Raw genomic sequence first — 15,089 nt, forward strand, 5'->3', positions numbered from 1 at the left:
GCAACAATATTCTCATATCCAAGAACAGGGGCCTCCTAAAAGACATCCAATAGTTTTTTAAGAACAAATGTAGAGTGGCAAAATGGTGTTCCCTCCAGCCAACTTTAAATTATATATGCTAGTTACTCAATCCTACTGGATTTACTAAGTAATTTTGAGAAACAATATTTGAGGGGCTGCATGAATTGGACTGGAAGGCCATTTTCCCTCTTTAAAGACCATTACAGTTATAGCCTTAAATGCCATTCCATTTAAATGTTATAATGTTTCACAATCATGTATTTAAACACAGAAATCTGTTTATTTACCCAAACAAAACAGAGGAAATGATTCCAGCCCTCAGGTTTTGAATTCTCATTTAAATATGTGAACATGAGTCCACAACTTAGAGATGTTTGTGTATCTATGTACCTCCAAAATACTCATATTTCATAGGCTTTTTCACATTAATATTCACCAACAGTATCACAAAAGTTCTTTTTCTTTTACATAACTGTAAGCAACAGTAATTCTAGAAACACTAGAGAAAAAAAAAGCATAGCAATGTCCACAGTTACAAGAAAAAGTGCACATTACTTGGTCACAATCACAGTCATTACTTGGAAAACTATATGTAACAAGTAGATATAAAATATCACTGATGCCTCAAACTCATTGTCAAAAACGGAATTACATAAAATTTTGTACATGAAATAAGGCAAATTTAGGAATGCACAAGAAACTTGTTATTCAACAAAAGCTAAACAACAGAACAGATAGTACAATAAGCATAAACTAAAGTACCTTTTTCTATATACTTAAAAAGAAGCCTGCCATAGTGCACAAAGAAAACACCATTAATGTGTAATCAATATTATAAAATAAGAAATAGAGGGGTTGGGAAGAGTGGGGAAGGGGAGAGAAGAGTTTTATTATAGTTGCAGCTGCATCCACTTACAGTTTTGTACAGGTTTTAGCTAGGCCTGGGAATTATACAAATTATACCAGAAGTGTCAATGACCTTCCTTGTTAAGAATTTTGTTTAAATTAAGGAAAAAAAATAAATACACACAAGAGTGCAAATTTTCAGATTGTCACTTGCAACCTCTTAACATTCATCATCTACATCCAATCACAACTAGAGGGACTTGTATAAGACAGCAGCAGTGATCATGGAGTCAGATGAGCTCACCATAAGAAATCAAATCATCTTTTTTTTTTTTCTCAACGATATGTCTTTTTTAAAAAACGCTCAACTCTTTATTAATTGCTAATAAAGCTGCAATATATTACAGAATGGAGTTGAGAATGGCATGAATGCAGGAAATGCATACTTCCTTTGGAAGGTATTCCATAGATGACAATTTACAGTACACAGGGGAGGAAATTATCCAGCATCAAGAATTACTCGTTGTAGAAAGAATATGAAGTTGGGGAGAAGGGCACAGCCAGGGATTCAAGAGAGGAAGGGGGGACTTAAAATAGCTCCTCAAAACATTTTCAGGACCAGTGAAAAAGTTTACCAAAGTAAAAATGAAAAATCTTGAATGAAAACAAAAATCTTTTGTTTCGTTTTTTATAAAAATTACATTTTTTTAAAATACAAGATCCTTTTAATTGCAATTGTGCCCTGTAGCAACAGGACATTTGGCAATGTTTTGCCATATACTGCAGCTTTAAGTCCAATGAGTCAGTATCACATTCCACTAATATTGCACTTGGATCTTGAACCACTTGTTTTAAAAAACCATCACAGCATCTTCTGTTTCCTTCACTTGTTAGAATGAGTTAATTTCTAGCCACTTTTTCGATATTTATGCTGACACACTAAAACAAAAGCAATAGCCTGGACACAGTAAAGTACCTCGGAAACACCAGAGGTCGAAGTTCACTTGAAGCACCTTAACACATCACTTTATGGATCAAGAACAGTGTGGCATTATGGTAATTAACTCTCCTAAAAGACTGTGCAGTAACTGAAGTGTGTGCTCTGGGAAATCAAAATGTCATTAGTGGAAATTCTGAGATAAGACCAGGCCGGTGTGAAGGTCGCGTGACTCAGTTCTGCTGCAAAATAAGGTTTTCCAGTTCATCCGCAGAGCGCAACAAAAACGCGGCGGATTCCCGGTACCCTGCCACGAGCTGCCTCACTGCGTTTATCTCGGTGGGACTCAGCTGGGGTCTGGAGCTGGAGCTACTGGAGGATCCAGAGCTGCTTGCTAACTGCCTCTTCATACTGAGATCTGTTGGACCTGCAGACAGCAAAGGGAAAGAAAAGAAGCTTCAGATCGGCTGCCAGAGACGCTTCAGAGGTTTGTAGATACAAATGCAGAGCAGTAGGACCTGCTCACAGCTGAGAGCAAGCAGCAGAAATAAGCAATAATTGTTCTGTTACCAGTCGCCTTGACAGGAACCACAGCAATTTATATTTATGTATCACAGACCCCACTTACAGAACATGAGGGGCAAGTCCACTGCCAGCAGAAAATTACCCTCCAGGGGCATATTCCAACAGTGTGAGCCACTTGCACCCCAAACGCTGCCCTGGGATCTGACGATGGTGATCAGGCAGAAGGCTCATCTCCTGTGCCTCCCCAGCTCCAGCTGCCATGGTGGACTTCATGGCAATATGCACACTTGCAATTTTTATCACAAAAAATCCAACTTATGTTCTCTAGACAGCTATTTTCACATTTTATGCTTCAATCAGCATGTGGCCAGATTGAATCCCTTGCAGACGTAGACAAATGGCCATCCACATGACTTGCCTGATGCTGTCTGATCACTTACATAAATAGCTGCTCATGAATGAGATTAGGCTGGTGACAATCTGGCTGCCACAGTGAGGAGCACACTATCATCTGTGAGGGCTGCATACAGCTGGCAACACATTGCAAGGATCTTGTAAGGCCAGAACACTGACAAGAGATTCTGCAGCAATCACCATGCTGTTGTATTGGCAGCTCACAGCAATATGCTTAGCACTTTTCTTCAAAAAATATTCTCAAGACCATGGAATGCTCAGGAATGCTGTCTTCATATGGAAGACAGCATTCCTGAGGGCAGTCTGCAGGCTACTGTGATTGGCAAAACATCTGCCATCATGAACTTCGTCTTTGTGTGGAATTTCCCTGGCTATTTAATCAGTTATTAACCAGCTAAGACGCATGATGCTTTAATAAAGTGTTTAAAATTTCCATTTAACACTTTTTTTTTTCTTCCTGGAATGTAAATTTGGACAGGTAGAATTGGACTGAGCACTTTTTTGAGCATATATAGAAGGATATAGATGGCAACTATACCTATTAAGCAAATCTGGGGAATATTGCTCTCTCATTTTGGCAGTGTAGGAAATCTATACTTCCAGCAGGCAGAAAATCAGACTAGCCTGACCCTGATCTTAATACTTTCCTGGAAATTGGGATCAAGATATCCAAAGCAATGTATTTTGCTTTCCTACGAGAAAAATGTCACTCCTCAATTTGATCAGTACAATATATGTCAATGCCAAGATTTTCCAGCAAAGACTGGAATAATTTTAAAATTCAGCATGCTCAACTGCAGAGCACAGAACACACCAATTCATACTGTGGAGGTTCCCCTAAATAATCCCACAAAATTTATAAGATTCAAAAACACAGACTCACAATCATAAGCACTATGAAGAGATGCCTGATTTTCAGAAGCTGAAGATCTGGTCATAAACCTTATTTAACTTTCTTTCTTATATACCTGTGCAGAGGTACAGATGAGACCACAAAAAATGTGGAGATTGCCATGTCCCTACAAAAACTGAAGTTAATGAAAAACCTCCCCTTGAGTGAATAAAAGCAGAACTGGGACAATGAAAAGAAACTACTCAAACTGAAAGGGTCCTATTAGATCTGATTTCCTACCACACAACTAGCATGAGCAGCACTTAGCCTTACAACTCGTATTACCTGGTTTTACACCAGTATAAATGAACTGACTTTTAAATGACTTCCAGTGTACAGAGGATAAATTAAGCATAATTAGCTCTGTGAATTTGTTTGTTGTGACCACATGCTGTTGGAAAATGATGACTGTGAAGAAGCTCAGAGGATATTTTTAAATAAAATCTTAACCCAGCACAGGGAAGAATGGTATACCAATCATAATGCCAGGTGGGCTGAATGCTTCCAGGCAGTCATTAAAGACTTCTACATTTATTGAGGCAGAAGTGAAAAAGCTTCCACTGACACATTGAGGCCATTGTGATCCATATGAACCTACTTTAACTTTTATGTTCTTTCCTTGAGTTTCATTCATGTGACTGCCAAACACACACACACACACACACACACACACACACACACACACACACACAAAATATCTGGCAGAACAGAGCTTCTGCAGCAGATCATTTCATTTTATGAAATCTTAACTGAAGGGCTTTTCTCATTGCTAATCCAGATTTTAAGTGACAGAATAGGATATCAGTTTATGTCACTCATAAATAAAATACACATGGAAATGTGCTTGGTCCTACCTCTCAGGTTTTCCTTACACAAACTGATGGTGCACTGCTCTGAAGGGAAAACTAGAGGACTAGAGGAAAACTAGATATCTGGAGAGAACCAGATATCCATCATGCACAAACCAGTGTATAAATCCTCACAAGTCTATAGGGTCACAGTTATTTACATAGTCTGAAGACCTGGCTGGCTCTGTATTACTACATGTCTGAATTAACTTTCATGAAGAAAGTTCTTTAATTCTTCAGAATATTTATCTTTGCATCCTGAAGGTACTGGAAAAAGCCGGATGGCAGTCTTCATACACAAGGAATAACCACAGCCCAAAAATCCTCTTGGTTTGGGAGATTTCTGTTATGTCAGAGCTCTTGAATACAAAGAAAATAAGATATCTCAAATTTTAATGTACACAGCTCCTTCAAACTACTTGGTGGGCTTATTTTTTTTTTTTTTTTTTTTACTTACCAGGAAAATGGGATTTTACTTCACTCCCCAATTCCTGACTTGTACTTAACAACTCCCATTGCTGTCCTCCTTCCCCCTCAAAAAAAAAAACCCTCTGAGAAAAAACCCAGAGGAATACACAGAGAGAGAAAAGTTTCATAGCTATGATTTTGGGACACTGAGAACACCCATGCCTTTTCAGGAAGGGAAGCGGCCAGAGAACTGCACAGAAAAAAAAATCCAATGCTTCATGTGGAGATAAGGATTTTAGCTCCTTTAATTACGTTATGTGACCCCTCCATCTCACCTCTAAAGCTTACCTATGACAGCCCAAGCTCTATCTCTGGGAGAACACCTCACTCAGAGATTAGTCCCAGGATGTGTTATATTGGTCTCAGCTTTTAATAGCTATGATAGACACTCACTGGCAGTAATAGAGATTCTCAAAGGTGGGCTAGGCTGCTAAATAACTAAAATATTTTAACTTATTTGTAGCTTCATCAGTCATACCTGGTCATTTAAAAACTAAGGAATATGTGCAACACATAAGTGCATTCTTGTACTGTAGATTTTTCTCATGTGATTTTATGCAAATCAGCTACTGAAACATGGAAATGTAAACCTTATTCACACCTACCATATCTGTTTAATCAGAATAATAAATCACAGCTATTTTGAAGGCTTAAAATAGCTGGTTAAGGACACTTTATGTCCATCTATATCCAGAAGCCATCATGACAGGTTACTAAATCCGGAAAAAGCTGAACAGCTTCACCACTATGTCTTTTAATAACTCTTTACTATTTCTTTAGTCTATTTAACTTCATTTATTAAGATGCCAGTCCTCACAGGAACGAGAAAGTGTATATTTGTAAAGACAGAAATCTGAATATTTTTGCAATGAATTTGGAAGTGTCAGGTTCCTCCAAGATGTTACTGCACATTTTAGCATACTGCTTCCTATTCTGGAGTACTTCAGGACTATTAAAAATCTTGGTTGCAAACATTATTATCAGGTTCCACAATGTCTGCTGAGCAAGCAAAGATTAAGCATATATCACAGAGATTAAGACACGAGACTTATTTCCATTTTTTTCTTTCTCTTACTGCCATAATGTGAAATTGTCACCTTCTATGTTTCTGTAACAGCACAACATTCTCACAAGCAGTGGATTAAACAAAGTTGAGACAAACCCTTTCTTTTATACTCTTTCAGAAGACTAAACACAGATTGTTCATCTGCCTCTTTTTTAGGCCACCTGATTGACACTTTAACATGGGAATACTTTTGATTTACTATCTCTGTCCAGTTACATTGACCTAATTTCCCCTGTGAGGTGCAATTGTTCTTGTTGGAACCACATCAGGCTGAATATGAAAACTCTAAAAACCCACTCTTCATGTGCTAGACAAACATTCATCAAATTAGCTGCTAGAAATGCCTGCCACTAAACACATTGTGGAACAAATGGCTTTTTTCTGTAAATTACAAGACTTTAATGGAACTAGTTACTGCCTCATGCACTACTCATTACCAACGTGATTTATATCAAATTCCAAAATATGGGTCAGATGTAGATGTGTTGATACTGATTGCTTAGACACTATCAACTGTCTCAGCAAAATTCCCTTAAGAATTGTATGTTGTCACTGGGTAGCTACCAATCTTATAATTAACAACTACTGAGAGAATAATAAATGTGTCAGTGACTCTCAAAATGGTTATCACTATTGTAGATAATAATGTAAAATAAAAAATAATTTTTAAAAGTGTTATGTGCTTAAGCATCTACATTTTTTAATAGTTAAGCAACCTTTTTCAGCAGTGATAATGCAAAAAGCAGTGACACTTATTTAGAGAAAAATACATTTGCCCATACTTTGAAATCTCTTTGTGTAACTTTTCTATGGCACCTTTTCTCCTCTTCACTTTTTTCCTCATGAATGGCTTTAGGGGAGAGGTTTGACTGAAAAACTTATATACTGCAATAAAACAAAATAGAAAAGAATTTATCAAAGTATGCTACCTTTTCTTTCCAAATCAGATGTATTTATTGTAATAAGAATGCTTTACTGTGATTTTATGTATCTGTCAACGTTTCTTTTCCTCCTGCCTTCAAACATAGAGCAGATGTGCCTAAAAGTATTGCTTCAAGTGCCAGGAGAAATCAAGAAAACTGGGACTGATGAATTGGACCTTTTAAGCTCCTTTCTCTCTTCTACACCTCTCCCTCTGGAAGACACATCTTCTGCTACTTTAGACAGCAGGGAAAAAATGCTGTCTTGCCTGAGGAAAGTGATATGAAAAACTCAGAAATGCCTACAGCCATCATTCATTTTCAGTGATCAGGAAACACAGTGGTCTGGGATTAAATGATTATATGAGATCCTCCCTATCCACCACAGGAGATTAATGATGTGGTGTATACTGTGTTGCCTTAACAGTTGTCACCTCAGCTTTGTGCAGAGGTAGGAAAGTCAGATTCTGCCCGGTACATTCCATTTCCATCCCTTTGGTGGGAATGGAGTAGTACTTGCCTGTGCCACATACCTGACAATTTGAAGAGGATGAGGAAGGAGGAAGAGGAATGTAGGGAAGGTCTTAACAGAAAATTCAGCCAGCATTTTCCAGCAAGAAGTTCCCCTTTGCCAAAATACAGGTCAAAACATTTAACTTTTCCCAACCCCACATTTTAGGTTTTCAAATGGGATTAAACACACTGTCCCAGGTTCCTACATCTATCACTTTTGATCTGTTTCTTCATGCTCCAGGCTCTGTGTTAGAGACAAACTGTGTTCTCTTTCCCCTTTCTCCACTTTGATGTCATCAGGGTAGCACTGAGAACACAAGACTGAGCAAGAATAGACATATAAAGAAGACCTGGAGAGAGGAACCACAGCAAAAACCCCATTTAACTACTACATTCTGGCAAGCCAACCTGTGAATAATCCACTTAGCACCTTAAAAACTAGCTACACATTGGATATTCTCTTCTGTTGGGGTTTTTTCCCCCTAGTTTGCCACGAAGAATATCACCAAGTTCATCACCACCATCAATCATGCAAGTGCCAAGATTTTACAGAAGGTTACATTGTGAACAAATATTTAGATGTGGAAACGAGGTGCCTTCCTTCCCTGCTATCTCATGAGCAAGTGGACAAGAGTGCTCAGTACTCCTCTCCCTGCTGCAGATCAGCATGGTCGTGCTGGTCCTTGGAGGTCAGCAGCACCTGCCCTGGGAGGTTCCCCCAGCTACCCCCCTGTCTCCAGCAGGGCTGCAGCATCTGCAGGACCAGCATGCAAAGGACCAGGAAGGCAGACTGGCACATGTAGGAGGCCTGGCTAAAGCAGGGAAGAGCTGGGAGGGCACAGCCTCTGGAAGGACCAGCAGGGAGGGGTGAGCAGTATGGGGGAAGTCCCTGAGCCACCAGCTGGGCCATCATGGTCTGCAGGCCTGCCCATGGGAGAGGAGGCTGAAAGAGAATCCTGCCAGGATCCTGCCAGGCTCTGCCATGGTGTGAACATAATGGAATTCAGCCAAAGAACTCACCTGAGCTGGAAGGGGACTGGACGTTCGTGGTGCCTGGGATGCAGTGCTGAGTTGTGGCTGTGGTGGAGGTAGGCTGCAGATCTGGGGAGAGAAATGGAGACACAACACTTTGTCTTACTGTGACATGAGGGCATATCCTGCATGGCCAGCCCAACACTGAGTCTGAAATACCCTCTTTTTACACACACACAAAAGGAACTGACTGACATTTCTGGCTAGAAAACCAGACAATGATGCAGAAAAAAGTTCTAAATCACCTCCAGGCAACCCAGCTATGGCAGCAGTAACACATTGCACACTCTTAGAGAAAATGGACTTCAGGAAATGAAGCAACTGCAAAGACCATGGCTCCAAGGAGCCCAACATGACTTCAGAGAGTGCTGACAGTCATCAGGAGAGGGTAGACAGCAGCCCCCTGGCCTGAAATACATGGGGAGACAAGCCAATCCCACTGCCTCAGGAGACGCCCAGGCTACATGCAGGGACTTCAACAGCTCCTGGTGGTATCAAGAGCTTTTCCTCTCAACATTATCTCCTGTCTTCACCCTCCTGCCCTCAAGCTGGACTCTTTTCTGAGCTCAGTCCAGGAATGATAGAAGGAGGACTGTCGCAGACATTTTTTCACAGAAATCCTTTCTTTGGGATCTGTGCATCTTCTGGGAAGCAAGGGCCCCAGAAGAAGAATGTAAACAATTGTTATCAGCTGCTGTGAAATGCAATAGGATGCACCTGTGATTGGTTCATGTTCCATGTGTACAGTTGGGGGCCAATCACAGGAGCAGGCTCGGAAGAAGATTCCCTGGACACAGAACTTTGTTTTAGATTCTTTCTTTTCTATTCTTAGCTTAACAAGCCTCTGCAACTTCTCTTTTTATTCCTATTAGTATAGTAATAATGTATTATATATCATATATCAATAAATCCAGCCTTCTGATCATCAAACAAGATTCTCGTCCTTCTCTCACCCCAGTGACCTCCTCAGGTTGCTGTAATAGAGGACAGCTGAAGCTTTTGTGGCTGGCTAAGAGCTGGCAGACAAATTCTGCATTCACAGAGCTATTGCACCTTGGAGATTCTCCATTCAGCTCTGTAACAGGAACAGAGGAGCTGTGGAAATCCACCCTTCTCAAAGAGTAGCTCTCCTTTACCATTTAAACAAATCAAATACAACATGACCAAAGGCTTCTCCCCAGCCCATGTACAGGCTGACAGAGACTCTGTCAGCCCACAGATTGCTTGGTGAATATTTCCAGCCAAGCTGGATTGGCCTAAAATGTTTAAAAGGAGGGGGAAAGGACACCTTGGTGCTGTAAGACCAAGCCTTTTCCTTCTGTGCTTTTTTGCCCGCCCATAATAAGGAGGGGTCATTGTACAAGCTGCTACATTCTGTTTGCTCATATTGAGCAGTTTCATGAAGGCTTGCCCCATGCAGTTGTGTGAGGAGCTAATTATGGCTCTGTAATTAGCCATGTGGAAGGACTGACCTCCCCATGAGGAGGGAAGCACTGCAACAGCAGGCAGAGAGAGGTCCCTGAGCCAGAGCCACCAAACAGTTGGGTGAACAGACAGCCACGTCTGTAAGGTCAGAGTAGGGGTGAACTTTATATGGAGGAAATAGCCAAATTAAATGAGTCACAGAATACAAAATACATACATCAGCTGGACTACTAGACAGAGAGTTAATTGGACATTAATTATTATATTACTGTGGGGGAAGGTCCAGAAATAGGTAATCAAGCAGTAAGTTTTAGATAGCTATTGCAGCTATTGCAACTTCTTTTTTTTCTGTTTTAGCGGACACAAAAAACCCAACCTTATTTGTTTATACCCGCATTCTGACTGAGGTGCCTATTTGTTTTTACCCTAGGAGAACATCTGTAAATGTGACAAGAACATTTGATAGGTTACTATATTGAAAAGGAATTGCATTTCTAAATTAGTTCTTCGCTCCTGAAAACAATTCACAAGTAAATATCCTGTTCTCCAGAGAAGTGTGTCATTAACCATTTTAACAGCCTTGCATGTGTTTGGAACAAGAGTCCTTGAAACAGTGTAATGATTGCAAACAAGGGTCCTATGAGGCCTGTCAGGAGGGCAGCGGTTACCTCTGTCAGCTGCAACTCCAACCACTCCTCTTGTCTACCAATGAACATATCATTGAGGACTGACAGATCCCACTGGCCTCAGAGTCCTCCCACTTCTCCTGTGGGGAAACCAGCTACCAGAGCCAGAGCAATTTACCCTTAATATCTGAGAGATAATGAGATTGGCTCCTCATTGGTTTTGCGTCAATGAGACTGAGGAATGGACAGAGTTGCCTTTCCACAACTTTCCTAATGATCTTCCTGATATGGCAAGTGGATCACAAATCACCAACCTAACTAGACTGTCAGCATCAACAACTGGTTTCCAAGTCCTGGCACACAAAGACCTCTGGTTCCCAGAGCTTACGTACGTTGACTCGCGTAGGATCCCTGTGGAGAAGATGGGCACCTTGGCACAACCTTCCAACTGGGCAACCATATGGGAGAAGTGCAATGGCTTACTGGTTTGTCAAAATAAAAGGACATACGGCCAAAATTGTCCAGTGAAAGTAGGGAAAGGCAAGGAAGAAGAAATGTTTGAGCGTATGTCTGTATAAAAACCTCTCTTGAGCTTTAATTGTGAAAAAAACACTGGAGTCCTCTGTGTTAAAGGCACAAAGAAGACGTGGCTTCTAATCAGAATGCAAGACAAATTGATGGCTAAAAATGCATGTGGTTGGATGGTGGGTGCTGCTGCCTATTGTCTGCTCCCAACAAACCTCTCCTGTGATGCTACAGATGGCATTTAATTTGTACATCGTTTTTTAAAATTGCATGCTGAAGCGACATAGAATACTTTTGCCTAAACCCTGCAAGTCACTGCAAAATGGGAGTTATGAAAATGGATCCTCTTACAAGAAGTTTGAAGGGAAAAACAAGTACACAAAACAGTTGTGATTCCTCACAGTTTAAGATTATATAAGCCAGGACAATATTGACGGCTTTTGCTGACAAATAACACATGGGGAGCTTAATCCTCCTCTTAGCTGGGCAAAAGAGCAAAAGCCAACTGTTTTCAGTGGGAACTGGTTCAGATCCTCTCTGGGCATAATGTAAAAGACAATTTTAAAGTTCTTGTGCATTTTCACAAACAAACCCAGACTTCCACAGCTTGTTTTACTGTGATGAAAGTATTTGATCAGAGACCATATTCAGTGCCTCAGATGTGCTCTTCATGTGTATGGAAACAATTGTAATCATCATTCACACTGAGTCAAAGAGTTTTGACAACTAAAGTATTACCTATTTAAAGACTTTTGAAAACTTAGCACAAATCATCCACAGACCTTTGAGAATTCTGCAGGCAGGGGGTGAGGAAGAAGATGTAACTGAAGGTCCTCAGCACACCTCATTCCAACAACTCCTTGCAGGCTGCAGCCCTGGTAGCACTTTGAAAATTGCTGAGCATGCCGAATATAGAGGCTGTAGCTGAGCAATTATCATCTAGCCTAAGTCAGCTGCTCTACCTGAACTGGCACTCTGGCCTGCCAGACAGGGATCAGCCAGGGCAAAAACCCAGGGATTTCTCCATCCTCCGAGACTTTTCTTTAAATACAGTCCAGGGAGTCAATAAAACCTCAGGCTTCCAGAGGAATTGCATTTCTCTGACAGAGAGACAATACCCTTTTTATCAGAAGGGTATTGCTCTGCATTTGTACAAAATCAATATGAGGGATAATTTCAAACAATACTATAATTTGCTTACATTTTTATGTTACAAAAGCATGCCAATGTAGGAAGAAAGGAATGTTGTCTAAATAAATGATACCACTTGTTTTTATTCAGAGGGACATACAACCTCATGGTGACATATTTACCTTATCATTTTTAGTGTAGGGTATAAATGAATATGCTGATTTCTCCTTTAACACTTGTTATGCCAGATCCTTATCTGCAGTAAATTAAAGTAGGTGGTGAGACCATGTGACAAATCTATGTCAATTCATTTGTGTTACACAATATGGAGTTGAGTGTTTTGAATCTAGAGCCAAAAATATACTAATAGCCTCCTTTTGTGCTCAGTGTAGGAGAGGACAGTAATGATAAGGTCCCATAAAGTTATGCAAACAGAGTGAAGATCTAACCTGGCATTTTTTTACTCAGCTTTGTTAGAGGCTTGTGGTTCAGTCTTTCCCTATTGTGTATTAGTCCCTTGAAGCTGGAAAGAGACTAGCACGCAGGGAGCAAGGATTTCGCTCAGCAGTAGCAGTTTACAGGATTGTGCTCCTGCTCATTATGTGATAACAGCCTGTGGCTATTGAACCCGATGGACTAGCTTTCTGTACAGCAGGGGGAAATACACATCAGCACATATACATACAGCCACAATTTGTGAGGAAACTCACCACTACTAGAAGCATCATTGAGGTTTAGCAGCCCACCTCCGAGCCCTCTGTAGCTATGGTAACTGTAGGTCCCGTTGCCGTTGATGTACAACACCTCCTGCGTGCTGGAAACAGCTGATGTTGAGTAAGTGACCTGGGCTGGCTCCTGTTTGCACTGCTTGTCAGCTGGAGCAGCCTCATCCTGCAAAAAACAAGAAAAGGTTTGGAATTATGGTTACATTTCACCTCGCATGTGAAGCTCTTTTTCATTCAGATTCTACATCTATTGCTTTTACAAATGTATAATGCATGTTAAACAAGCACAGATATATTTCAGATTTACAAATATCAGCATAAAAGAAACAATGGAAATAAGCAAGAACATAGGTTTCCCAAGTATCTGAAAATATTCATTTATTTGTGCTCCACAAACCAGCCATACTGATTCTCAAAGGAGAACATGTACCCTCTCACCCTGAAGAGCTCTTCTTCAAAACTCAACTCTGTCCAGAATAGTGGGAAAGAACAAGAAACAGCCATTTCCTGAGTACTGGAGTGACTTTTACAAGTCAGAGAATCATATATTTCTTGATAAGATAAACTAATACAGAATGCACCATCTACTTATTTGGATGTATCAGTCTCAGAAATGACAGAAGGAATAGAGGAATGGAATAAAACTGCATTCTTATGTTTGGAGAAGTTTAGGTGAGTGTCCTTCCACACAAAGACCATAAAGTAAGGATGCCTTCACAAAAGTGACTTGAGTACTGTGGTTATCTGTGTAACAGCAGTGTCTGTTTGTACACCATGAGCTTTCCTCAATGCTTTCTGTTTGCCTCTTTTATGATTGTGCAATATTTAACAAAATTTAGCACAACAGCCCTTCAATTTTCCTTGAAAGGAGATGCTTCAGGTGAAAGTGTATTATTCCCCATCTGTACTCACTGTAACTACTGCTTAGAGTACCTCACTTCCATTCATGATCACAGAATGCCACAGTAGCAACTTTAGCAACAGTAGGTGAAATAAAGAAAAGCATTGAGAGAAGATTTAACCCATTTTAGTAGTTGGAAACAAGGAAAACTATCGCTGTGTGACTGCTCATCCTGCCATAGGGACCTCAGTGACACAAAATATGATTTATTCTGTATGTATTTGAACATTTTCTTTGCTTCTTGAATTTTTTCGTTGGTTTTACTTTCTACTCTCCTCTAATCAAAACATATTTCAGTGTTTTCAAATAAAATGGACCCATGGAAGTTTTGTTTTTAAAGGACCTTTTCAGAGTAGTTAACTGAAAAAAAAAAATCTGCTAAAATTACCTCCCCTTTGTGTAGGATTTTTTGCTATTTTGTGCATATCTCCACTGCACAACTCTTTTATTGTTCATAAATATACCAAACTTATTAAGAATTCTATAAAATTTCTGAAACCTTTTTATAGTTTTTTCTTAGATCAAATAGTTCAAGCAGTGTTCAGTCTCTGTGTTGAAGTAAAAAGGGCTGTGAATCCTGTATGCATTAAGAGCAATTGTTGGTTTCACTTCTCAAGAAGACACTATCAGCATCTCTTAGATGAAGACATCCTTGTCTTGCAGGTATTTATTGGTGAAAGAGACTTTCACCTGAAGCACAACTGAAAAAATTCAGGAGAAGGGATATATGTTATTAACAGAAATTCTAATATTTAATATGGAATGCTAAACCATTAGACAACTAATACCATAAACAATAAGAATGGAGCCTCTTGGGCAGTATTATGAGCTAAGGCAAATTTTTACATTTTTAAGAAAGCTGGCCAAAGTGGTCTCCTAAGCATTTCCTTAAGTAATAATAATCTTAAACAAACGGCCAGAATTGCAATGTATTTTTCCCAGGAATTCAACTTTAATAACACTTACTTTTTATCTCCAAAGGTCATTGATGTCTCTTATGAGAGAAAATATATTATTTTCTCAGAGAACATTCATAAGCTACACAGTAAAGTTATATCTTGGCAACATAGCTTAACTCATCGTCCAAAATTTTAACACTCTCAAGACTCAGATGTTCTGCCTCCTTATGTCTAAAACTGAATTATACTTCCTGCCATAGACTCACTCAGAGCCTCATTTTTTTTCACAGAGCTCAACAGCAGAACTTCTGCAGAACCATCAAGGACTAAGCTGTGTTCAAGGGGCACAGTGCAAACAGGACTAACTCCTACAGC

At 39.9% G+C, this 15,089-nt stretch overlaps 1 protein-coding gene across 5 annotated transcripts in view; it reads right to left on the bottom strand.

The window, feature by feature from the left end:
* Positions 1–281: 281 nt before the first annotated feature.
* Positions 282–15,089, bottom strand: part of NOL4 (nucleolar protein 4) — a 187,445-nt gene continuing 172,637 nt past the window's right edge. For all 5 annotated transcript variants that reach the window (XM_063168213.1, XM_063168221.1, XM_063168205.1 and 2 more), the window contains 3 exons: positions 12,900–13,080; positions 8,471–8,551; positions 282–2,231 (listed from right to left, as the gene is read on the bottom strand). In XM_063168213.1, coding sequence (XP_063024283.1) covers positions 2,038–2,231; positions 8,471–8,551; positions 12,900–13,080 — 456 coding nt within the window. In that variant the 3' untranslated portion in view covers positions 282–2,037. The remainder of the gene's footprint in view (positions 2,232–8,470; positions 8,552–12,899; positions 13,081–15,089) is intronic.

The sequence above is a fragment of the Melospiza melodia genome, chromosome 1, assembly GCF_035770615.1.
Source record: "Melospiza melodia melodia isolate bMelMel2 chromosome 1, bMelMel2.pri, whole genome shotgun sequence".
In the NCBI taxonomy this organism is placed as follows: Eukaryota; Metazoa; Chordata; class Aves; order Passeriformes; family Passerellidae; genus Melospiza; species Melospiza melodia.